At 38.3% G+C, this 27,179-nt stretch overlaps 4 protein-coding genes across 6 annotated transcripts; 3 read left to right on the top strand and 1 right to left on the bottom strand.

Moving 5' to 3' along the window:
- Positions 1-1,840: 1,840 nt before the first annotated feature.
- LOC139985006 (leukocyte elastase inhibitor-like) lies at positions 1,841-6,708 on the top strand. 2 transcript variants are annotated; one of them, XM_071999183.1, is made up of 3 exons: positions 1,841-2,004; positions 2,927-4,105; positions 4,141-6,708. In XM_071999183.1, the coding sequence occupies exons 2-3, from the start codon at positions 2,940-2,942 to the stop codon at positions 4,148-4,150; spliced, it is 1,176 nt and encodes a 391-aa protein (XP_071855284.1). In that variant the 5' UTR covers positions 1,841-2,004; positions 2,927-2,939; the 3' UTR covers positions 4,151-6,708. The 2 variants fall into 2 exon arrangements, with proteins under 2 accessions (XP_071855284.1, XP_071855285.1); XM_071999184.1 differs by lacking the exon at positions 1,841-2,004 and adding an exon at positions 2,031-2,052 and having other exon boundaries at positions 2,927-6,708.
- A 3,317-nt stretch (positions 6,709-10,025) lies between these two features.
- LOC139985008 (uncharacterized) lies at positions 10,026-26,773 on the bottom strand. Of its 2 annotated transcripts, none has more exons than XM_071999186.1 (5): positions 26,591-26,773; positions 13,666-14,033; positions 12,920-13,048; positions 11,313-11,470; positions 10,026-10,466 (listed from the first exon to the last, which is right to left on the bottom strand). In XM_071999186.1, exons 2-5 carry the CDS (start codon positions 13,976-13,978, stop codon positions 10,185-10,187), a joined length of 882 nt encoding a protein of 293 aa, XP_071855287.1. In that variant the 5' UTR covers positions 13,979-14,033; positions 26,591-26,773; the 3' UTR covers positions 10,026-10,184. The 2 variants fall into 2 exon arrangements, with proteins under 2 accessions (XP_071855287.1, XP_071855288.1); XM_071999187.1 differs by lacking the exon at positions 26,591-26,773 and adding an exon at positions 22,796-22,917.
- Positions 14,612-20,444, top strand: LOC139985007 (acyl-coenzyme A diphosphatase NUDT19-like). The gene is made up of 3 exons (XM_071999185.1): positions 14,612-15,620; positions 15,911-16,118; positions 17,222-20,444. The coding sequence occupies exons 1-3, from the start codon at positions 14,886-14,888 to the stop codon at positions 17,425-17,427; spliced, it is 1,149 nt and encodes a 382-aa protein (XP_071855286.1). The 5' UTR covers positions 14,612-14,885; the 3' UTR covers positions 17,428-20,444.
- LOC139985004 (acyl-coenzyme A diphosphatase NUDT19-like) lies at positions 21,105-25,338 on the top strand. Its single transcript, XM_071999177.1, has 3 exons — positions 21,105-22,288; positions 22,814-23,021; positions 23,270-25,338. Exons 1-3 carry the CDS (start codon positions 21,443-21,445, stop codon positions 23,491-23,493), a joined length of 1,278 nt encoding a protein of 425 aa, XP_071855278.1. The 5' UTR covers positions 21,105-21,442; the 3' UTR covers positions 23,494-25,338.
- Positions 26,774-27,179: the final 406 nt, after the last annotated feature.

Raw genomic sequence — 27,179 nt, 5'->3', positions numbered from 1 at the left:
ATTTCTGCAGGGCTGGGTAAGCTTTCAGATATAGGTGTGGTTCTCCAATGAAGCAAAGCTAACTGGATGTCTGATGCCTTTTTAATGATACTTTTTATTGTTCTGATTTGTCTCTCTATAAACCCATTGCCTTTAGGTCTCCTAGGGGATGTTGTCACATGAGTAAAACCCCATGATTCTGCGAACATCATGAACTGGTAAATGGAATACTGGGGACCATTATCACTCACAACCTTAGATGGAATTCCTTGTTCAGCAAAAAATTTCTTCAAGGCTGAAATGACAGTGTTGCTTGAGACTTGATCTGAAAGTTGTTGTAGGATTGGATACTTGCTATAGTAGTCTACCACGATCAGCCATTGCTTGCCTTTCAATGCGAACAGATCAGTGGCAACTGTGCTCCATGGTTTTGTAGGAATCTCGTGCGGTAGAAGTGGTTCTGCTGGTTGCTGTTGTTGGCATGCTAGGCATGACTGGACCATTCTTTCAATATCTTTGTTAATTTTGTTCCAATAGACACACTCTCTGGCCAATAACTTGGTTTTCTGTTGTCCCAAATGACTTGTGTGCAGCTTTTGCAAGATACCTGCTTGCATCTGCTTGGGTATGACAACTTGAAACCCTTTGACGATTACTCCATCACAAACTGTGAGTTCATCTCTGTAGCTCCAAAATTGTCGTCAGGTTGTACCTCCTTGATGAGTCTGGCCACCCTGTGATGATTACTTCCACCATGGCACTTAACACTGTGTCTTGCTTTGTCTGTTGTTTCAGCTCATCTTGCTTCTTTAATGAAAACTGGATAAAATAAACCCTTAAATCTAGGTCGATGTCAATGTCACTACACCCCTAACACGAAGAAAAAGCAATTCATATTATCAGCGAATATGAAACGAGAAATGACGTAAGAGGTCAACTAGCTATGTTGTCGAAACACTGCGCAACTAACCACTGGCTGCAGTGGGGTAATAGTTTCAAAGTGTTTCGACAACATACAAGTTGACCTGTGTAACTGGTATCTTCATCTCTATCCCTAACACATCCAAATTCTGCACAATGTACCCTTAAAACGAACAAAATACAATTCATCTTAAGTTAGCAAATCAGAAACGGAAGTGACGCTAGAGGTCAACTAGCTATTTTGATAAAACACTTTGAAACTAACCACAGCCGTAACGTAACCGCTATATGTGTTAGCTAAGTGTCTCCAATCGAAGCCAGCATAAGAAGTTTCTTCTTTTTCTAACGCACTGACTGATGCATTATTACAGTGCTAGTGAAACAACAGATAGATGGTGCAACTTTTCTGCAATTCTTATGTATGAGCAGAAATGTGTTGCTGACGTCCATGTAAACACACAATGTAAGAATTACAGGATATTCAAAAGGAATCTATCTTTAAAAAGTATCTGACAAAATTAAGCCATTTGCCGGTACAATTCCTTGTAAATATCGTTGCTCTAATTTTAAAATATCAAGTATCCATGGAAGGTATACCAACATTTCTATCGAGAATAGAATATGTCATTTATGTACAAGCAACAAAATTAGAGACGAGTTCCATTATCTTTTTGGATGTAAGGCTTTTGAAAATTACCGTACACTTTATATGAAGTCATATTTCTGGAATAGACCGAACACATTAAATTGCTTCAATCAAGTAGCAGATCAACCATATCCAAATTTCATTAGTTTCTTGCCATAGGCATTGTAAATAAGTTTTTTTTTTCATTTTGTTTTATCCATTATGCATGCATGTGAAGCTATTTATTCTTTTCCATTTCGCATTTCCGTCCACATTTCTTTTTCTTCTTATACGTCTGGGGCCTGGCGCCACCATTTTCCATGTATACATGTTTTTATTCTCTTTGTCTTATGAACTTTGTAAGCATATTTGTACTTAACATACCTCACACGAGTGTGGTACACAGAGATTGAATAACAGCCATTGAATAAACTTGTAAACTTCAGTCTATTCGAGTTTCTCAGTGTTCACAAATCACAGTAAGTTTGGAATGCGCGTAGGCTATGGTTTATGCACTTACATAACTGGTAGGCTATGCTTATTTGGGTCTGTTTTCTTGTAGGACTAGGAATAGCTAGCCATATGTGACATAATTGCTGGGCAAATAAATTAGAGGGTTAGAAGTAGCTATATTGATATTTTACGTACAAAATCTTCTTGAATTGAAGAAATTATATATCTCCTTGCCAATTAGTAAAGATCATGTTTATAACACATGATTTTCCGAAATGTCAATGATAGCAGCAAGTCAGAAGTAAGGGGAAACAGTCATAAGGCCTACTATTTACAGTAGCCTTCAGCTAGTTAGTGTAACAAACATGTACAGTATTGTAGGTTTATAAGTCTGCTAGGATCTGGAGAGCATTTGCAAGAAAGCTAGACCTACTGTTTGTCAAAATGACGTATGTTTGATGACTAAGAGAGCCAAATAGAATGTCAGACTCACTACGTTGTTCAGATGTGAGAGGAGAGAGTGCTAGAACCTAGCTGTGAATTAAATTAAGGAACTAACAGTTAAGTTCAAACTGTTGGCTCAAATGTTCTTAACTTAAAACGTTACTTGTCCTTGAAAGTAGGCTATGCACATTTCTAAATACTATAGGCTATGAATCATTCAATCAATGCCCCAAGCCTAGATGTGTAATGTTCTTTTACCATAACATTTCTTATGTACGCTATTTTATAACATTGGTGCAGCAGGAGAGTTGAAGGTGTGTCAGATAGCTAATGATAAATATGAAGACATGGATTAGATATCGTAAACAATCCTGACGTAAATATACTTAAGATTACTTTGATAGCAAATTCAAGGAAATACTGAATCCTTTGAGAGCAGAAATGTACCACCATCTAGCGTTGAGGTTGATAATTCTCAGGTTTTGCTTGCTTTTTCCTCTGCAGAACTTAACAGAATATGTCAACTACAAGTATCAGTGAAGCGAGCCAATTGGCCAACTCCTTAAATGAATTCTCATGGGAGCTGTATGGACACATCGGTAAGGATCCATCTAAGAACCTCTTCTTCTCACCTTATAGCATTATGGCAGCTCTTACCATGACGTTTGCTGGAGCTAGAAGCAACACCGCCAAGCAAATGTCACAAGTGTTAAGGATCAACAAGTTTAAAGGTAATGATGTTCACAGTGCTTTTCAGGAGTTGAATGATTTGATTTTATCTCCCAATGCCTTGTTCACTCTAAAGTCTGCCAATCGGCTGTACGGTCAGAAGGACTACACCTTCCTAGAATCCTTTCTGAAAACGACCAAAGTTCATTACCAAGCCGAGCTGATGCCTATTGACTTCAAGAGGGATGCAGAGAATGCCAGAACAAAGATCAACAGCTGGATTTCAGAGCAGACCAATGACAAGATCAAAGATCTAATAGCACCAGGAGTTTTGGACTCTTTGACAGTGCTTGTATTGGTTAATGCTGTATACTTTAAAGGTAACTGGTTGTCACAGTTTGATCCAGAGAGTACTTCTCTTCAGCCATTTCATGCTTCATCCAGTGAGAGCATTCCAGTAGATATGATGTACCAGAAAGGTTCCTTTGATTATTTTGAAGATCAAGATCTGAAATGTCAGGTTCTATCCCTACCGTACGTTGGTAATACTCTGCGCATGGTAATCATATTACCAGACCCGTCCAATAACCTTACTAACTTAGAATCCAAGATAAACATGCAGGTCATAACGTCTTGGGTAAAACACAGCAGGAAGCAGGAAGTCCATGTCAGCTTCCCTCGTTTCAAACTGGAAGAGAGTTTTGATTTGAATGATCATTTGTCATTAATGGGAATGTCAGATGTATTCAATGTAAGTAAGGCAGACCTCTCTGGAATAACTGAATCTGAACACCTTTATGTGTCAAAGGTCATTCATAAGGCTTTTGTTGAGGTCAATGAGGAAGGAACAAAAGCAGCTGCTGCTACAGCCATTGTTTTTATAAGATGTTCCATTGAACATATTCCTGCATTTAAAGCCGACCGACCATTCATATTTTGCATCTCAGATACTTCATCTGGTTCCATTTTGTTTCTTGGAAGACTTGTAAATCCACCAAAAAGCCAGAAGAGAGACGAGTTGTAAATCCACCAAAGAGCCAGAAGAGAGATGAGTTGTGATCTTTCTTCAAACATGAATAGCACATTTTAGCAAAAAGGAAAAGGCGTTTTAATGCAAAATAATCTTCCTAATCCTTGAGAACTGTAAAACTGGACAGGTTCCAGCATGTTCACTGATTTTGTTCCTTCTTTTGCATTTATTCACAGTACATTTTAGCTTTGCTTTTATCATGTATGTTAGTAACAATTTAACGATGTACTATTATAATCTAGACAGTGTGGTTATCCTTGTTGTTAATGGAACTCCTACAGTTAAATGAAGATCAAGCTTTCTTTCCCTCATATTCTGTAGCTAGACAAAGATATTCATCATCTCTCCTTTAACTGATTATATTTAAATGGATTGATGTTTATTTACTATATCCTGCATTTGATGAAATAGTCATGATAAAGATTATTTATGACAATTACCCCAAAAATCAGAAAGATGGAAAAGAGAAATGATAGGTTTGTTATGAGGAATGGTGTGTCCAAACAGGAGTGCAGAAATTCAGGACAGTTGGAAACCATTTTTGACTTTTTATTTCCTTTTAAATTGAGACTGATTTTTCAGGAGGCAAATGCCACAAGATGAGTAACCCTTTATAAAGTTACTATCCAAATGTATGAGATGTCATTCACTATTCATAAGCAATTCCTTCCCTATCCCTACCACCTGCTCTAAATATGAAACAAAATACATATCCCCACTGATATGCTCCCTCAAAAACACTTGCAGAATTTCAGTGTATGGACTACAGTATATGTTTAATTGGTTAGCATATTTAAAAATTGAAATTGAAAGTACTGTTATTAAAACAATTTTTAAGTAAAGATGTTGCACATATTGGGTATAATATTTTAGAATAATTAAATAGAGTGACAAATAATAGTTTCATGGACTGTTGATAAATCTCTGTGATTTTTAATATATCTTGTTATTTTTTTTCTCTCTTTTCAATTTGAAAAGTGGCAAGACTTGTTCTCCACATGTAATCATGTAGTTTCTACTGATTTACAGAGTTGAAGACAAATAGCAGGCTTTAAAAAAAAAAGTGGGAGGGGGTGGAGGTGGGGGCACATGCAGCATGTAACTGCTACACTGGCCAAAGGGTCTGAAGAATTTTGGTTGAATGACATTTGAACCAGTGACTACCAGATGGTATGTCTTGTGTTCTATGAGGTGAGCTATCCAAACCCTTATAGTTAGTGACAACCTTTATAGCCACTTCTTTGTTATGGGTGCCAGTCAGAAGCCATTGCAGTACCTCACTCCTGTTTCCACAGTTTCATTGCTAAGATACTAGCAGGGTATGGATTTCATGACAAAATACATGTTTGATCAGAAATTCATAAATGCCTAAACCAACTTTCTGTATACTGGACCAGTCTCGAATGCGATTCGAGACTGGTCGAGTGTATAGAGAGGAGAATTGCTTCAGGATCGAAATGTTAGACAAACACTGGCTTGTTGCCGTGGCAATCATGAAGTCATAATTAAAAGAAATGAAGACATGGTGTACATTGCCATGAGTATATGCAAAGAAATGTTTCAAATTGCAAAAGAATACTGTACAGTATATATAGCCTACTTGCAATTAGTTACAGCAGTAGTACTAGTACTGTATATGTTTTCACACACACCGAGTCTCAATACAAACTGTACGTACTTCTTAAATCATCCAGCTAAATACTTCGAGTAACATGAATGACTTAGGGATTAATTTTGAGCTTAATTTTGAGCTAGAATCAATGTCAGCAACCTTATCAAGGTGCTTCAACGAAGAACCGAAGCGTAAAGCGTCCAATGTTGACACTAGTAACAGTAGAAACCTTGTCGCTAAGCATAGCAATAACGTAAGCACTAGGCCTACTACTAATTCTAGCAGTAACGACATGACTGACCAGGGACTAGGCCTAGCGATCTTTCAGACTCGCAATAACACTGCGGTTACTACAAGTCCAAACCTGTCGAACAATCACACAATGGGGCTCGGAACCTCTTCAAAAACTGCTCATTCTCAGGCCCAGTAAACGTTTATTTGAACGGTTCATCTACCGAATAGGGATAGACGAGTTCTACTCAAAAGAATGTTAGCAACAGGCAACGTTGCTATAGCCTAACTGTTGTAGCGTTTACGGACTTTTCAGAACACACACAACTCAGCATCTGTTTATTGCGCAATTTGACCTGGTAGGTCAAAAATAAGTTTTAAAATGTTATCTTTAGAAATTTGTTCATTTGTTCTTATTTAATTGTCATTTCCATCCATTTTTGAGTGTTTGAATTGATTAAAGTACCTGAATTTAAGACCAAACGATACTGCTTCATTCGTATTTTTTCACTATTAATGTTCGTCGGAAGAAAATGCTGTTTTACATGAGGTGACTATTACGTCATTCAGGAAAAAGATCAAGGGAGGCATAAGGAGAATTAAATACAGATCAGCAAAAATTAGCGAAAAAATGCCGTTTTCTAACATTTGTGAGGGTCATTTATGAATGGGGATAAAAACGAGGGTACCCGGTCTTAAATTTGATTTGAGACCTCTGATGACGTCATCGAGAAGGGCAGCGGACCTCGGCTATCGCCTCGGTCCGCTCAGCCTCCTCGATGACGTCATCATCGGTCTCAAATCAAATTTAAGACCGGTTCCCCTCGTATTTATCCCCTAATTAAAGTTTTGAATTATGTAGGTTTACAAACATAAGGTGTACATAGCGAACTACATTCATATGTTTTCTGAAAAACCTCACAGGTCATTAAGAAGAGCCTCTTTGTGGTAAAAAGTACTCTTCTGTGGATTAAAATCAACACTGTAGTTGAAAAGAATGTCATTAAAAAATGCCAATTTGTTGAAAACGTTCAGAAAATTGAGTTTGTGGTACGGAATACGCAGGAGCTGTACTTTGTGGTTCAGCTCTCTGAAATCCAACTCGTATTCCCCTAAAAGCTGTGTGTCACCTCCCCAACATTGAAACCTCATCCTGTCCCTGCATCAGGGACAGTATGTGCTATTTCAGTTAGTTCAGGGACAGTATGCGCTATTTCAGTTAGTTTTAGCAAAATGTTCATATCATTTTAGTCATTTGTGTGCAACCTCCAAATTCTAGGCACGTATGTAGGAATGGAATTCGAGTATGACGTTAAGTATTGCACTCATCAACATTTCTTATTTTAGCCCGTAATAAGTGAACCCCATTACGAGCCCACTTATAAGATTTGACTCATGTGATGTTCCTCTTTTCAAAGAAGACAATGCAATATTCCAAACAGTCGCATTAGGCCATAAACCTGTGTTCAGTGTCCTTGAAATGAAGGTTGTAAAAGCAAAGAAAAAACATAACAGAAAATTAGGCAGTCACTCCCTTTACATCACCAATGCGCCTAATTCGCTAATGCTTATTCAATAATAAAAGTAGAATTAAGAAATGACTTGTAAAATGGTCAATCTTAAATGGATTTGGATGGGAGTTGCAGCTATTTTCATGATTTCGAAAGCCTAGTACAGTGATAATGACAATGTTGTTCATATGTGTCCGAATACCTTTAAAAGAAGCAGCAGTCTGGTTTACAAGCAGACATGTGCGTAACATGCTACCGCAGTTATCATATACTTAACACTTCATCTTTTCGCTTTGTGAAGGATCTTAAGCAAGTCTGCAGTCGTTTTGATTACCATGTTGAGTTTGCAGCCACGCATATTTTAGCGACTGGCATCGAGCTGTGAAATCTGAACAGAGTTTCACGATAATCAGTTATCACTCAATGTGTATGTGTGGAGACATTCCAAGGAGGCTTACATTTGTTCGTTGTTGATTGTTACGTCTCGTTGGAATGACATGATGTTTGAGTGTTTAGCTTCTTCAATAGCACTGTGCATTTAGAGCTGCACCACTCGTCTAGTGGTCTCATCAAGCGGAAAAGCGATATGTGATGTATACGTGTTATTAACTTCGTGACTCCCAAGAGCCGACTGGTATGCCGTCAGTATTTGTAGGTTGATGCATTCTCTATTTTACCCTGAGGCCCTATATGTTCCACAACGGGTGTCAGGTAGGCCTTCCCAGTTATTACGTCATTTACTTTTACACGGATGAAGTAATATATTAATTTACAGTGACGTCTAAGTTTAGTGCATGATACATATTGGTACCAGTCGTACATTTACAGAAAGGTCAATCATAGCATAGACCGTATTAACAAGGATCATGGACAGTGCAACCAACTGCTTCCCCTTACCCCCCCCCCTCACTCATTGAAAGTGAGGGGAATGAGTGTGTTAACCCTCACATTTTCAACTAGAGATGTGCTCCACGACATTGCTGGATCATTCATTCATTAATTTCCAGGACAAGAGTGCGAACACATTATCCGTCCAACTAGAACATGTTATTCTCGAGATTTCGGAAATAGGTCATAACTGTTTGACATAAAAAGGCAAACGTTTGATCAATCACACAACAAAAAAGTTTCACTTTAAAATTTTATAATACAAAGTTTACATCTTGATTAGAAAGCTGAACTATGTAGGAGTGGACCCTTTAAAAACCCGGTTGTGTGCGAGTGTTTCATTCTCTATTCATACTCTTCATATTATATAATACTGTAAATTAGTGCAGATTGGAAGCATTGTCACACGAGTCTGGAGTTAACATAGGTAAACCTATAGGGAATTAAGGGATCGCTATGGCATACTGTTAAAGCGGGTTGGGGTGGGGTGCTGATGTTGCAGTGGAGTCGGACTTCTTGTGTAGGCTAGGTTGAGGCCATTTTGAGGGGAATAGCATGGTTATCTTCTACAACAACAGCTCAATTACAGACCGCATTATTTCTCGCGGTCGGTGGTAGAGACGCCGATGGTGCACACGAACCGATCTCTTTCCTGAGTCCTTGGTGCTCCCTTTAATGTTAACAATAACGATTGTATCTGATAGTTTGTTTTCAGTGTTAACTAAGTAGATGTTATGATTATTTCAGCATAGAGTACGTATTTCACCACTGTTGTTTCATTCAAAACACTCATGATCAGTAAAATCAATATGTTTGACTTTTTACAATTAGCATAGGCGTAGGAGCCCAATTTTGATAACCAACAATGTTTCCGCACTGTGAAAAGTCCATGTTAATGACACTGCACTTTCGATTCACAGTTGACAGTGGCATTGAAAAACCATCAATCCTACAAAGAAAAAAAAATTATAACACGAGTATTACTAATTAAAGTGGTGTGGATATTTCTTTGTCTATACTAACGTAAAGAATATTAACTGTCAAACATTGTAATGCACGTGATGAACTTCATTCTACTGAATCACAGAATTTCTAGTTCCCATTTTGAAATCCATGAACCTCTTTGGTAAAAGCTTATTTAAATGTTAATATAATATTTGTTATAACTTCGACACTAAACAGCAGTGACAACTTGTACCATGTCTGTACATGAAGATTAACAAGGGATTAAGTCAGTGGCATTCTAAGTAGCTGGGTGGGCGGGGCTTAAGGGGGGGGGGGGTGTTGCGGAGTTGGTACCTCCCGGTAACCAGTCAGTGGGTGCCATAAAAATGATTATTTTGAATAATCACTAGCAAAACTTAAGAAACATTCACTAAAGAATGAGAATTCCTACACATATAATCAGTTCAAAGCATTGCCAAAGAGAGCACCATTTTGCATCTAAGCCACCTTACATAAACACAAATACCTATCCCCTTAGACCCTCAACCAGGACGGCATCCCATGCATGGGGCGACAAAGGAAAGGATCCGGCCCAGGTGCCACTATATTCTAGGTACATGACTGGTTTAAGTAGACATTGATGAACAGCCATGCATGCACACAATGAAATATTGATGTAATAGACAATCAACTAAGATATGATCAGATAACTTATCGTTGCTTATGTCTGCTCTGAACATTTTTATTTACACCTTTTAAATAATTATCATGTCATTGATTTATACCGGTATTTGAAATAGTACGAGTGAGAGGATCAAAATCTTCATCCTAATTGAAAGACAATGCGCTATCGTCATTCTACGTTACTGCATTCACCTACTCTCTGACTGCACAGAATCTATATGCAGACACAACCAACAATGGGAATGGCAGAAATATATGGCAGAGTCGTAACGATGTGAAGTGATTGACAACAGGACTTGGTGCTCTCAAACCTCTGCTGACCGCACTCAGGTACGATAGTTGTTTCACCGAACACCTAGTGCATTGTGGGTAGAAACGTTGCGGCGTCTCTAACGTCATATTTTTCTTTCTTTTAAATAACCGAGAAAATTCTTTAAAAATGTGCAACATCGATGAACGTTTTCGTCTCATGACCTGCAGAAACAATAACAAAAGATAGTCCTATGAAAAATAATAATTCATCCAAAAGCCAAACATTATTTGATTGGGATAATAAACTCTTAGCCTCAGCTCCCTCCTCACATAGGAACTATGATCACGTGACGATGTCAGGTTTAGTATCAGGATGATCTGCACATGATCTAAGCTACCAGCAGAGAAGCAAGGTTTTTTTGTGGTATTGTTGCATATGATTAACAGTAGATTGTTGGAAATTTTAATATTGTGTATATTCATGTTAGCATATCAGACGAGAGGTAAGCAACACAGTTGCAAACTTTTAAGCAAATCCTTAAAATGTTAGGATTATAAGTTCCATATCTTTCAATAGTCATAAGAAATTTAGTTTTAACGTACTCCTTTATTATTGTCGTGACGCCATCGAAACCGCTAGAACTCACTACTAAGAATTATGATTGCATGAACAAAGTGGATAAGCGCACAGCTCTATGTGTGTTGCAATAATGAGCAGAACTCGCGTATTATTTCATTTACAAGTGTTATGAGCTGTACATATAACCGACTTTAAAATGTCCAATCACAGCAGAGTGACATCGATTGCGTCCATTTTGCAATTGCTCAGTCACAACAGTGTGATATTACAGCGTGCGTTCATTTACATATGCTGGATATAAACAGAGTAGCATTACAGCGTGCGTCTATATTACCTTGGGCCAAGCACAGCAGAGTGGTATTTTTTAAAGCTTTTTTAGTTCTTAAATTGGTTTTATCATAACGAAGATCATCCACAGTGCCGCTCAACATTTGCTTCTTCGGCGTTTGGGATCACCCTGTTTATTTATATTCCGCCAAGGTTCTTACCGCTAAAGGAGGTTGGTGGTCAGCAATGAAGTCTTGCACGGTGAACCTGGCTCCACAAGAATGACAACCATATCGCTTACCGAACTTAATCAATTTTGATCTTTGGGAGCTTGTGGCATAATTATCAGAGGCTGGTAGACTCTCCTTTGCGAAGGCACCTGAAAATAATATTGAAGCAAAATATTCTTATTGAATATTATTTTCAAACTTTCAAAACTAACAACCATCGCGTTTATCTCGCACTTCTTCGGTGCCCTGCTGCGTGGTATAACATTGTTCTTACCACGTTCAGGTACCGTCAAAGTATGGAAAAGTTAAGATGTGGTGGGGCTGGGCACAAAAGACTGTACAATTTACCCGGTGTTGTTTTTCTCTATAATGTAGGTCCCAGACCTCCCACACAGTCATTATCTCTAACCTACTGACCACAGCTCTCTGACCGGACAGTTTCGACTAGTTAGATTTCATTGTCAAGTTTCTGTTTCTCTCTTATTAGTAACAAAAACATGATATTTGTTATAACTTTGTTTGTCTAAAAACTTATAAGAAAACATAAATTTGCGTGATTTGTTCTTTATTAACAAGAATTGAAGAATCGTAGTAAGACTTTTATCCTTTTCAGCTTCGTTCTTCATTCTATCAAACCCAATTGTTCAGAGCAGAAACGAAACGTTTTGGCAAGGGCGGCGGAAGCACTTTTAATCTGGGGGGGCACCGACGTCAAAGGGCACTTTGCAGAAATTCGATTGCACTGATGTAGCCTGATATTTAGTACCCTTTATAACTCTTATTGTATTATCTTATTTGCGTATACACATCACTCCATCAACGCCAACACCCCCCCCCCCCCTCAAGGAAACAATGCATACTAGCACTGCAATATCTAATGTGCAAATTGGGAAACAAGGAAAAAGACAAAATGAGGTGAAATCATTATAAAGTCCAAGTCTCTGCACACGCGATCGATACATGCATGAAAGCAAATGAAATATGTCAAAATACTGAAAGAAGAATAATTTTCTATGTGTTTTTCAATGGTTAAACTGATATTATTATGATCATTACTATGGTAACGACTTGCCCAATAATTATAACCAATTTGGAAGGGTTATAACACGGCAAATGATATTGGCATGCGATGTAATAACCAACGTATGCCTATATGGTATGCACATTAACATGTTGAACGCGCGCGTAGCGCGCGAAAAATTTTGGTAATATTTTCGGGCAAGTCGTTACAGCCCCCCAAATCAAATTGGGCTCCTACGCCTGTGGTAGTAAACATTTAAAACTTCCCGAAATATTTCATTCGACGTGGGTTTCGCTTTGTAAACTCTTTTTTTATTTAGAAATTTTTATGTAGAAAAAGGGCACATTTTTAACCTGAGGAAAAGTGGGGGGGCACGTGCCCCCTGTGCCCCCCCCCGGTTCCGCCGCCCTTGCGTTTTGGTCACGCTTCTGAAGATTTCATTAGACATTTAGTCCCTGAAATGCTCCGTGAGTTGGGGGAGGCTTCTATGTAGACGATCATATAGGACATCGGGCTGAATATTTAATAGGAAATACAAGGCTTCTACGCAAAAAAAAACCAAAAAACTGTATATTACCTGGATGGAGTACATTGCTTGGAAGTACAGATCTAATCTTTCCCCTCAATGCCAGAAAGACTGCAAGTGATACGCCACCCACAATCACTGCTTCTTCGGGACTATTTCCGTCTCGTGGAATACTTTCTTCTAAAGAAGTAAGAAAGAAAGGTCACTGTGGAATTTACTGGATCAAATGCCGAAGGGTTATCATGCAGTTAGTTTTGTCAACAAAACTGATCTTTTACAAGACCTCCTCTTAGCAGCATATATGTTAATTGTTCTCATTCATGATAACGTTTATTAGGTGATCGGACATGGGCTTAAGCCCTTAAAAGAATAATCCTGAGGAAAATTTATTTTGACTAATTAGGGACCATTCTGGTATTTTGGTCCAATTCCCATATGACGTCCTCCGTACAATAAGTAAAACTGCTTGTTTGTACAATTCGTGACATTAAAGCAAACAGGTGTGATGTCATAGTTGCATACTGACAGCAAAACGTTCTGTTTTTCCTATTTTCCACTTTTTTGTGTGCATATGTGACATCACACCTATTTGCCCTAAGTCCACTTTTGGTGCAAACATTAACTTGTTAATTTTTCATTTGCTCTCTGTGCAGTAGTCAAACTGTTGGCAAATAATTACTTCCTAGTGATTGTGTGATGATTTACTACACAATAGTACCTGAATATGTAGACCGTCAAGAGTAATACATATTGGGGATTTAAAATGGCATATTCGAACAATATATGAAACTTCTTGCCTGTCAAAAACTCCCAAACTCTGGAGGTGAAATGTGTAGCAGTGATACCACTTACTGCTACAACACACATCCCCAACATGTCGCTTCCAAAAGATACGTTTGATATCTTCAGCGGAGTGAAGACCAACTTTTGGAAGACACCAAGACACACTGGAAATGTAGCCGCGCCAATCAACAAACTTGCTGCAAGCCGTAGTAGTTCTGATTCTGTAAGTTCTGCATAATCACGGCAGCATTTATCATAGAAAACTTTCAAACAGTCCAAAGTCGTTGGTTCATGCTCTTCATCCAGATGAGGTGCTCTGGGATTCATAACAATTTGTAGGTCACTCTCCGAAAAGTGGATGTAAAGTCAACATGAATTTTGTCTGGTAAAACAAAAGAGAGGATGCGATAGTTGAAGGGATAGTTGAATGGAGTTATTATTTTTGACTTGATGAAAGGGTAACATGTTCTTAACATTCGGGTGAAATTGATGACTTCCTGCCAACCAGTTTTGAGATGTCGCAAGAGGAATTACAATCGTTTGTACCAAAAGTGAACCTGAATGTAATATGTGTAATAACATAAGTCAGACCATTGATAAAACTAGTTTGTCTTCAATGTTTGCATCTAATATTCAACTTAATGACTACACCATGGTCAGTGGTTGTTCACTTGTTACATTCACACACCCTTAAGACAACTCGGACCCCTACACACTCCAATAAATTGACGGAAAAAAAAATTAAAGATATCTCCATTGTGCCTTTTAAATGGTTCTTATAGAGTACAAGTTGAAACCGATTCCAAACATTTCGTAGTGAAAAAATATACAGTGTGAACTTCAGACCCTAATACAAATCTCTACACGTAAGAAGAGTATCTCCCGAGAATGAATCTAGCTTTGTAATACTAACCAGATTAGTGTCTGTAGATAATTCAAAGTGCGTTTGGTAAACAGTGTTTACCTTCGACGCCGTCAAACCGTAACGAAGTGTTGCAACCTGCAAAATGACCTTTAGAATCACAAAAGCGGTGTATTTTATTTCTAGTAGACCGTCAAAGACACACAATGCATGATAAGGTAACAAGCCTGTTCTGTGATAATGTGATTAACCTTGTCGTGTTTGCAGTATTAGTAAATCGTTTTATATCAACTCAAATAGTGCAACAATAATACCACAAAACCAATAATAAAAGCATTAGTGTGTGAACCAACTACACTCTCTACTATAACGATGTCTGACGTTGTTAAGAGTGACACCACTAAGCAGTCCCTGAATCGACCATGGCGGGAGGCCGCAACCCTAGTAATCGCATCGAAAAACGATACGCCCTGCATCAGTCCCCGAACAGCAACGTTTGATTATCGTATACTATTGCTGCAGAGAGACTCTCAGAGTCGGTCTTTTGCGGGGGCAAGTGTCTTTCCTGGTGGAGTGGTTGACCCTGCAGACTTTAGTCCAAAGTGGTTCCAACTCTTCAGCAGACTTGGCATCTGGAGAGGTGATGATTTTGGATGGAGCCACATGAAAGGTAAACCAAGAGCTGGACCAATTGCTGCTCAGAGGGATGAGGGGCTTTTACCAAACGACGTGGCTTTTCGAATTTGTGCCATCAGGGAAACTTTCGAGGAGAGTGGTATTCTCCTGGCAGTAAACGAGGCGGACGTAAAGTACAGTATCTCTCGAATGAAGAACAAACAATTTGTACCTTCCACAAGCTACTGTGATTCCATGAATGTGAGAGCATACGATAACGAATGGAGAAGACGAGTCCATGACGACGCTTATCAGTTTCTGGAAATGTGCATGTACCTCGATGTCTATCCTAATATATGGTCACTCTTTGAATTAAGCACTGTTCTAACGCCACCAATTACAAGCAGAAGATATGATACCATATTTTATATCTGTTCATTGGAGAAAGAACCCTACGCAGAAGTAGATCAAAAAGAAATGATCGATTTACAGGTAAGCCAAAGATTATGAAAAGAGGAAATTCAGGGCGCAGCGTCACACAAGAGCAGACATCTGCTTCAACATTTAAAAGTATATGAAGAACATAAGGTACACATGTGTCAAACCATGTGTCTGATAAAGCCCCTCTATAGTACTATTGTATGTGACGTTAATGCATGTATCAGTCCGTTAATATCGATAACACTGACAGACTCCCGTCTATATATGAAGCTGCATATGCCAAGATGTAAAGGCTTTTCCAGTTTCATATTTACTCAGGTAACATATTTTGTACTTTTCAGTGGTTGACCCCTGCGGAAGCCATTCGAAAGCACTGTCGCCATGAGATCCAGTTGCCGATGCCTCAAATTTCGGAATGTGCGCGGCTGCTTGACTATCGAAATATCTCAGAAATACAAGGTTATGCAGTTGGTCAAATGGACCAGGGTATGTTGGCGGAGGTTCCTGCACCGATAAAACTCAAAGACGCTTTCCTACGAGTTCTACCAGGTGAGCTGGTACACCGGTTGATATTGTCAATGTTTTGTATTAGTTAAACCAGGGAGTTGTTATGGATAATAACTCCCTGGTTAAACATTAAACCAATAAACCTGTGCGCTTCACACTGAACTATCCACACTGTAAGTTGTCATAGTTACCCCTCTTAGCATATAGGTGCAACTTCATTATACGGTCGACTTGTGTTTTATCAGTGTATTTCGTGTTTCGAGTCGGGTCCCTGTATTACATGTATGTATGAGAAAACATTTAACAAACTTTGCTTCGCATCCACACTGCCAAGTTGACAATTCCCTGCTAGCGCGGTGTCAATATAAACATCTGTTTTAACCCATGATATAAGTCACATTATGTTGCACTACAGTCTGCGCATGCTCTTTCATCTCTATAAAATCCAGAAAAAGAATGGAACGGTTACAAGATAAATTCGATTCCCTTGATAAGTGAAGGCAGTGAGATGGCAGTAGAAGGTGCCAACTACAGTCTAAGCTTGATGCATTGTAAGAACATGGAAAGACAGTATGGCATATATAGTATTATCTTACAGTCTATAGCTTGATGCATTGTAGAACCATATATCAAACGACAGTAGTGCAATGGCATTATCTTACAGTCTAAGCTTGATGCATTGTAGAACCATATATCAAACGACAGTAGTGCAATGGCATTATCTTACAGTCTAAGCTTGATGCATTGTAGAACCATATATCAAACGACAGTAGTGCAATGGCATCAAGCTTAGACTGTTAGATAAACTGGGCCATTGCACTACTGTCTTTTGCCATGGTCTTACAATGTTTCACGCTTAGAATGTATGATAATACTATATACCATTGCACTACTGTCGTTTGCCATATGGTCATAAACTACTTCAAACTTAGACTGTATCATAATACTATGTAATGGCACTACGGTCGTTTGATATATGGTCTTACAATGCATCAAGCCTAGACTGTAAGATAATACTATGCCATTGCACTACTGTCTTTTGCCATATGGTTCTACATATGGCAAAATAATGTAGTGCAATGACATAGTATTATCTTACGTAATTCATTTCTCTGAATAGACGATATTTGGTTTTTGTTTTACAGGTGATGATTGCTATCCAGGAGAAGTTAAATATCTTCAGATGGACGAAAGTGAAGAAGAAAATTTGAAAAGATGCAAAAACCTCAACCGTTATACTTACAGATCCGATGGACATTTCACATTGATTTGTAACGTCACGCCCCTTTTCGGTCAACGCCCTCCACGTGATATTGATAGCAGAGACTGGTTGGATGAGGCGAAGCTATAGGAATATGCAAGCATCCTAAACAGCTAGCAAAGTTATATGCAGTAGCGGGGACAACTGCATCACTATAGCATGCTCAAAGAATTAAAAAAAAAACAGGCCTTACTGTTTTTTCTTTTTAATTTTAATTTTGATGACATTTTCTATTCAGAGTGCGAACATTTCAAAAAGTATATTTGATACAAGTTGATATATAAGACTTAAAGAACATGCACTATGTTTGTTCTTCTGTTACCACAAGCTACCTCTCATAACGATTTAGCATGGGTGTCGGTGGGGGGGGGGCGTCACCCTCTTTTAGTAGTGGAGACACTAATGTATTTCGTCCTTTGTTTGGGTTCTGTTATCTTTTGTCAGCAAAAAACTGTTCCCCTCCGTTAACCGTTAATAACCTGTATGCCCAAACAATCAATAACTATGAAAGCACCACATACTGGCTTAAACAATTCTATTTCCAATACACATTAATAGGGATTTCAAGGGCTGGCGGGGCACAGAAAACACTGCGCTGAGGGTCTCAGTTTACCCACTTGTATGCTTAGACCATATCCCCAAGGATGACACCCAGTTTGACTTGTCAGTAACATTGATGCGATAGCTTCCAGTAGTACAGTGTGTAAATTTAGCGGTCGTCCGGTCGTCCGAGACGACCAAATTACCTGCCGGACAACCAAAACTTGTCAAATCGTGAAGTACTGGTTGCCCGGCGGACAACCAAAAACTATCGAAAAGGCTGGTTAATGTTCCGTGAAAATAACGGAAAAAGACACGGAAACAAGCGTGAAACCAAAAACGTAAAATGACATTTCACATAAGAGGAAACTCATTCAGAACTCCACCTTCATCTAATAAATAATATACGTAGCATGAGGAAGGCCATGCCCTCACATTGACATGGACCACTCAGACCAAGATTCATGGTATTTTCTGTTCCGTCCGTTTGTCAACAAAGGCCAATCAGAGTTCAGGTTTACCCCTACGGCAAAGACCCCGCCCATCCACCACATTTTTTTTTTGAGAAAGAAACACGAAGTACACACTCACAACTAGGTCAACGGAAAACATAACAAAATACATTTTTGAACAACATCTTTCATTATTTCTTTTCAAAAAACCACAACTTCTTCAGTCAAGACCCAAAAGTTCACCTACTCCTACAAATCAGTGAATTTGTTTGAAAATAAATATATCATAACAATCAACTGCAAGGTACAGGGTTACCAAAACTTCATTACAGAGATTTTCGTGCTAAAAATAGATAATGATGCTTTACCAAGATTCCCGTGTTTTGATTGGCTAGTAGTCCCTACCGATTGTCTGCAAACATTCTTGCATTTTCAGTGCTCAAAGAACACGAAGTAAGTTGTTTAACAACAATAATTTGCAACGTTTACTTTCCCTTGTGTAGAGATAACAAAGTTTGTGGTAAAGGCTATCATATGTGTGCACTCAAATATCATAACGTTAGGCCTTGCCTAATATTTGTAACGTACATTTTGACAACAATCACTGGTGGTACGAAGATGCATTTGAATTGTTTCTGACACTATCACGTAATATTTTAATCATTGTTTTGATCAGAAAATGTTATGACTTTTGTGGGAAGCTTACATATCTGATCCCGAGAGGATATTTTATCTCACAGTATGTTTCTTTTCTCTGCAATAAGAGTTGCTAATGTGAAATGTGCATCCATACCACAGTAGTTTCTGTTGCAAACTTTTTTGCGGCTCAATTGACCACGTGCTTCAGTAAAGTTTATTTTGGAGCAACATTCGTGTCATCGTGTGTAAACTTCTGTACTTTAGAACATTGAAGTTTGATTTTTCATCAACATTGCGTAAAAATCTATTCACATAGGCCTACTGTAATTTTCGCACAGATGATTGTTTGCAAAGAACCCAGGATAAATGTGGATCAGGTTTTGATGATTTGCGCCAGTGTAGTTGAAAATGAAGTTCGAACAGGCCTATGTAAATTCAGTAGTACAGTGTGGAATTTAGTGAGAGATATAGACACTGTAGGTACATTGATTTTGAAGAGTTTGGCTGTTGGAAGCGCTGCAAGGTCAAAGCATGGAGCTACTACAGAGTTGGCGAGTAGGGAAGTACAAGGGCGGATGAAGGAGGGGGCTGGGGGTAAAAAAATTCAAAACGGCAGGGTGGGCGAAAGGAGGAGTGGACCGGGCCGCCCCTGTCAAACACCGAAGCTAAGACACTGAGCCATCTGCCCTATAATATTGTGTATAACATTCACAAAGTATAGGCAGTGATACTACACTAGAATTAGTACAGTAGGTCATACAATAAACGTAATTGGAGTTCGATCGGGATGCAAGCTTTTTTTTACAGGACGCAAACTTTTTCGGGGGCTTGCGTCCCTGGGACGCAAAGTTTTTTTCGCTATAATAACATTACTGAAACTGAAACACTAGACCAGTACTATGACGCACCTACAGATTACCACATGGTTATTGTACGGTTACGCCCTGCAGCAAAACATCATGTACCTAACTAGTGTACACAATCTTTGCTACAGTCAGCATTATTAGAACATAAAATCCAGCAAGGCCGTGGAAAGAAACACAGAATTTGATTTAGAATCCATGAAATCGCTCAACATTCACAGTTCCTTAGGAGTCCCAAACAAGTATTTTCTTCCGAACATAAATTAATATAGCTTTACAGGACGACCAAAATTTCAGCAGGACAACCAAAAATTGGTGAGCTGGTTGTCCTGGGGACAACCACTTCAAATTTCTTAAATTTATACACTGTAGTATACATATGTAGCGAAGAAAGTTTCCTTATCTACTTCAATCATATGGTCTTATCTGTCTTATTCCATAATAAGAAGTTACTGTATACTAATATGCTATCTGGAAAGAAAACAAGGAATTTGTAGGTAGGCCCCCTGAAGGATTCCACATGATGTCGATTCAAATGATGATTTGTTCTGTTTTTACCTCCATGGTTTTATTCAGCTACGTATGGACGAACTACAAGGTTAAAAAAAATGATTGTAATGTTTTGTACGTATTATCTGAGTCTTGTTACATTATCTATCATGTTATTTGTATAAATAAATTTATAAAAAACCTCAGTGAAATAAACAAATGTTTTATTGTACGAAATAATGAACAGTGATTGTAAAGGCGCGGTGGTTCCTACCAGCCTTTACCAGGTATGACGAATATCTGCCAAGGCGTACACAAGTCTACACTAAAGTAATACATTTCGAACTAGTGACAATTGACAAACTCATAATACCTGCTAAGTTTGCAGGTCAAGAAAACGTTCCACCTTGAAGTATATGTACACACAAAAATCAGCAAATTTGACCTCTGATTTTTCGTTCTTAATATCTGTGGTACACAAATTCCCTATTTAGAGACACCGTTCTACATAGTTTCATGTAAACGGATATCTGTTTCGGACACAACATTTCAGATGTAACAGGCACATAGACGTAAACACACCAACATCCCGATCTTGATATGGACACCAAGTTATCTTCGATAACCCATGGGTGACCCCCCCACCCCCCCCCCCCCAAACTTGCTACTCATGGACATCATTTTTACCATGACAACCGTTGCTATGGCAACTAAGATAGCCATAATTGGCTCCAATGACCAACCGGTTACAATGTCTCGTCCTGTCTGTATATTTATTAGCGATGAGATAATAAGATTGACGCTTTCTGTGGGTATACTTTGCAGAGTTGACAACATGATGGTTTGTAACTCTAACAAGTTAACATTCACACGTAAGAGTTGTTCTAGTAGTTATGTACTACTAACCGGTTGAACGTATTTTGTCTCGCGTATCAGGTTTGTGCACAAAGACGTACGTAACGATTGTAACAAGTTGTATGGGTTATGCAGCAACAACCACAGCGACCGTTGTACTTGCTGAGAAATTCCTTTGGTCAACATTGCTGTACCTGACGCTTAACTTTGTGATATGTCATTGAGGAAGTTTCTGCCGAGAGCAAAGAATTAATTAAAACTTCTGTTATGAATCGCGTAACTTTATTTAGCAACATGCGTGTTGGGTTCCGTAAGTTTTCGTCTGTTGTTGCCGACAGAGCTACAAACACGCACAACTACATTTCGCCTAAGCCAACGGTTAAGCAATTGTCTTCGCAAAGTCAAGTCGAAAAATATTCGATTGGGAAAAAGAAATATTGGAAAGAAGCAGCATCACTGATGATAGTTGCAAAAGATAATGATAGTTTTGCAAACGCTGGAACTGAATTTGATTACCATGTATTATTTATGAAACGACAGGGAGGAGGTAATGCATTTGGAGGTGCTAGTGTGTTTCCAGGTGGTGTTGTGGACGATGCTGATTTTAGCCCAAAATGGCTACAATACTTTGAGAAACTTGGTATTAAAAATTTGAGTCAATTTGGATGGGCCCACATGGAAGGAAAACAACGTGCAGGTCCACTGGCAGCTTCCAGAGAACCAGGTTTATTGCCAAATGATGTTGCCTTCAGAATCTGTGCAATTCGTGAAACGTTTGAGGAAAGTGGAATTTTGATTGCAGATACACCTGCCAATGTCATGCAGAGTATATCAAATGTAGAGAATAAACAATTTTCACCAGCAACTTTGCACCCTGACCTTTCACCCGAGGAATTTCTGGAATGGAGAGATCGAGTCTACAAAGATGCAAATCAATTCTTGGTGATGTGTCAAGAGCTTGATGTCTTTCCAAATTTGTGGGCACTCTTTGAACTGAGTAACAGCTTAACACCAAGAGCTTCGAGCAGAAGATTTGACACTGTATTCTATGTCAGTACTTTTGATGTGTTACCCAGTATCACCATTGATGAACGTGAGATGGAAAACAAGCAGGTAATGGAAACTAGCTCTGTACAGTATCCAAACTCAAAACTACAAGCCTACAGTACATATTGATGTACCTACAGTAGTGAGTAGGAGTACCATATCTTTCTCAATCTGAGTTCCACACGCACCAACGTACAGTAGGGAGTAAGTGAAGACTTATGAGGGTCCAAGAGTGCCACGTTGGCAAAGAATGTGGACTGTTTTGCCGAGGGGAGGGGGGGGGGGGGAATGGGGGAGAGACAAACAGTGCACCTATTAATAAGTGTTACAAGTCTGAAGTATTAACCTGAAACACGTAATAGATTGTAATACTGTATATTATAAGCAGATGGCCCTGTCCACAAATACAAACGTGTACAGTATAGCAGTTTGGTACACCCTACGTTACCTGTTCAAATTTTTTCATGAGAACAGGATTCCATAAAAGTAAATTACTGCACAAAATATGCATGTACTATTCCCTTCATGCCATGTACAGTAGTGCACTTAGTTTTACATGTAAATAAGTCTTACATGTTTTCTCCATTGCAGTGGTTGACGCCAGCAGAAGGACTCAAGCTACACTGTCAAGGAGATATTTATCTTGTACCACCACAATTTCTGGAGTGTTCCAGATTTTTGGATTTTCCAAAGATGACTGATGTTCAAAGCTATGCTGCAAAGATCATGGATGAAGGAAAGGTTATTTCTTTGCCGGTGGGATTTTATCTGAAAGACTGTCTCCTCCACACATTGCCAGGTAACTCATTGAATATTGTAAGACAATACCAAAGATTTGGGGATGTCTACATCACAAGTACCTTTATCATATTGAACTTGCTGATATACTGTACATTTTACAAGTTCATTATAATTTTAGTGCCTTATTTCAGTTATATAACGTTTAATACAAACAAAAACAACCAGTTTGGAAATATTTGTATTTTGAATTTCTTATATTCCTCTTTTATAAGGTACACACTTCACCATTTTTCTTTGCATTTCCAGGAGATGATTGCTACCCAAAGAATGTATCATTTGCATCGATTTCAGAAATCCCAAAGTTAGATGAAACCGAAGAAGAAAATCTGAGAAGAGTTAAAGCTTTACATCGCATCACTTTTTTCCCAGACGGCTCATTCACTTTCAGATGCAACATAACGCTACCACATGGCGAACACCCTCCACGCGATATCGACAGTAAGGAATGGCTTCAAGATCCAAACCTATGAAGTAGTGCAAATTTATATTTCAAAATGCTGCTAAAAATAGAATACATTACCAATGTTATATTGATGTCCAGTAGTAGCTAGCTTTCAATGGTTCATATTAACCAAGATTACACGTGTGCTAAATCTTTTGGCATTCCATTACAGTACAAATGTACGAAGCTGAATGTGAGAGTACCCTTGATTGAATTTTGTCATATAATGTACGTTTTAGGGTAGTACTTAATACTACTTAACAAATTATGAAATTCACATTTCCTACAATATTTAATATGCCGAGATACCGTCCTAAATGTTTGTTCATCACGTTGTGACTTCAACAATTATAACTACTGTAGTCTTATATAGCGCAGACTGAAAAAAACTAATAGAGTTGAGAGAAAAAAAGTTTGATGACGGCTTCTGAATTGAATAATAGAATCCAAAGACCTAAGTTCAACCATTCAGCTGCATTCAGAAAGCTACAGTATGGTCTTTGAAAGTTCTTTTACGTGACATTGAAACCTGACATTGATAATGCAAACATAGTGGTCTACATTTAGCTTGCTGATGTAAGAGAAAATTAAGATAGTTGGGGTACCAGTCGTAGTGGCATGAAAAGCTACAATGGGGATTTTGTAGTCAATGCAAAGACTTATTGGTAACCAGTGTAGTTCTTCCAGTATAGGAGTGAACCTTTGGGGAAAACCTTTCGCCCTATAGATGATTCAAGCAGCCGTGTTTTGGAGCCTTTGCAATCTTGATAGTTGGGATGTAGCTACACCAAAAAGGAGAGAATTACCATAATCAAGCCTACTCGATATTACAGCATGAATAAGTTTCTCAGTAGCAGGCCTGTCGAGATATTTCCTAAGTTGCCCTTTATGCTGTACCTAAAGAATGAATTAAACAATTTAACAGGACAGCCATGGACTGTCATGGTGCATGCAATAATAAAAACTAATTTAATTATTCACAGTAAGATAAAATGTAATTGAAATAACAAAAGGCAGTACCTAACAAAACGTAGCTAATTGCAGGCAATGATTAAGAGTTTGAAGTTCACGTTTTAGGTTTCAAAATTTTTGATGCACTTTGAGTATCAAAGTGGAAAATTCACAGGCTTTGTGTAGAGCCAGAGAGGATATTTGCTTTAGGACTCTGACAATAATGGAAAGCATACATTGCATCTGTACGATGTAGCAGATAGTTGGTCAATTGTAAATACTGTAGTGACACCTAGCAGAGAGACTACAGAGACTACAAAACCAATTATAAGTTAACTACAGTTCGTTCTGGCTATCTAGAAGCAGACAAACTTTGCCTAAAGAGTTTGCAAAGTCAGCTTCTGATACTGTAGCAGACATGTGCGTGATGTTTTATGGTAGGGTGCAGAATGGACCTTACATGGATGGTGAATGGTTATGAGCATACTGGTTAACAGAAGATGAGAATGACTGTATCTGACTTGTTTGGCATGTATAGTCATTTGTTTCTTTGTTATTTTAATGTACAAATCAGTTAAGTTACAGGAAGATAATGGGAGTTGCAGTTGGCCTTGTAAGATGTCATAATCTGTTCGTCCTTCCATTGATGCAGAGATTTAATATATACAAAATTTTGTGCAAAATCAGCATTTGCAATATGAAATAATTAAATCAGCTTGTTTTCTATTATTTTTTGTTAAACCTACCATATGATATACAGATGTACTTATTCAAGGGATCTGCAATTTTAAGTGGGAGCTACAGTATTTGATCCAAACTATTTAATTTATAGATTTTCTGTGACCATCTAGATTTCAAGATATTATCTCTTAAATATGTAAAATTTCTGAAATGCTCCTTTAAGACTGATGACTAACCTCTTGAGTTAAGTGACTTTCTAAAAACTCTTAACTGACACATTTTGCTTTCAACTTAAAATATTTAAACAACAGAGCAGCCTTCTATGTTCAGTCAACGCCGTTTGTCCTTTTTAAAATTGGTATATTGCGGATGGTTAAATAGTCATTTCTAAAATATGAAGTGGTGCAAAAGTTAAATATGGGCTGATAGAAACAATCTACTACATATCAAAGAAGTCATTGTTTAAGTTAACATAACCCCATTGAAGTGTATGCTCAACTAACTTTATTCTGTATTGCCTCTTTAAATACCAAGGAAGTTGTACAAGTGTCAGACGACTGACTAGGGCAGCAATGGAAGACAGTAGATATCCAGGGATGTGTCACATCACATCCCTGGTGACCTACCTATAGTTTACACTAGTACCGAATACTGGAACTTAGAATTAATGGATCAAATCAGCTATAGCACATAGGAACTGTGTTCTGAAACTCAAAACAACAGCTTCATAAAAATACATCTGAAAGAGGACATCTACGTTGGTAGGCTCTATAAGCAGTTGGTTCTTGGTGTCATCTGGATGTATGCTGTGCAGGCTTGGAACCCATATTTTTCTACTAGTTTTTGCTACTAAACTAAACTAAGTATTTCTTGACTTAAGAAGTCCTAGAGAACGGCTTGGCAAACATAGGCCTAGGGTTACAGGTATATGGCCTATGATAGCCCTCACATGCACTTAGAGGTTATTTCTTGCAGAGGCAACTATGCAAGGAATTATTTACCCAATATCACTTCGCAAAATTTTATGCAAAAAGCTAATTAGCACAAGTACTAAGATATAGAGCATTTTCCAATTTTGGTGTACAAAATATAGCTGTTTGGACACAGCATTTCCTCTCTCGCACAATGCTGTGTACAAAAATAATTTTTGTACACAGTATTGTGCGAGAGAGGAAATGCTGTGTCCAAACAGCTATATTTTGTACACCAAAATTGGAACACAAATTTATATCCTGCCCTGACATTATCTACTTTTATGGCACTCATATTGGCTAGTGTCTTGCAAATAGTAACGTAATTGTACAAAGCTGATAAGCTACCTGCCCCCATACAGCGAACTGGGATTGTGCGATGCAACATAACAAACTACGTACTGTAACATTGTTTGATTTACTTACTTATTGTGACTTATCAAGTAACACAGTACAGTAGACTACTGAAACTGAAGACTGTAGGAGTGTAGGGTAACCTTTCACTGTTACCAGAACACTTACCGTACTATAAGTAATTGGACAGTTTAGACACGTACAAACAGCTGTATATTTTCGAATAAACACAATTATCCCTCGGATCTTGTGCCTGTTCATTCGTAAGGCCGCTAGACGATGATTTTACTTTGAAACGATATAGATTTCGCGCGTTAGAAGTATTCTACACCTGACCAAATTTTAAGCCTAAAATCTGCCATACCTAAAAAAAGTAAGCCAAATGAAAAGTATTAGGTGGCATACTCTTAATATCAGTCCACTCGATTGTTCTCCTGTTTCAGGGAAAGTGTCCAAAAGCAGCAGGAGAACATCTTTTTTGATATGTTTTCAATCGGGATCTGTTTTTTGTGGCTTGAATGGTAAAGATAATGAATGAAGTACATGCGGTGCAAAATTTGGGTCGATTGATGCAAGTTAAGACTACTTTAGGGCTCCCAGGAGCAGCGTACGGGAACTGATTACTTGTGACTTTGTGAGTAGAGGTTTGTTTACAAGTGGCGAAAACTTCAGACTCTCATAACATGCATATCATGCGCTGCATAGCAAAAAACTACACGGTCATGATACGGAAACTTGATGGTGCCATGAATGGCTA

This window comes from Apostichopus japonicus, chromosome 17, assembly GCF_037975245.1.
Source record: "Apostichopus japonicus isolate 1M-3 chromosome 17, ASM3797524v1, whole genome shotgun sequence".
Classification (NCBI taxonomy): domain Eukaryota; kingdom Metazoa; phylum Echinodermata; class Holothuroidea; order Aspidochirotida; family Stichopodidae; genus Apostichopus; species Apostichopus japonicus.
Note: the sequence above shows the minus strand (reverse complement) of the source record. Positions and strands in the feature narration are given on the sequence as shown.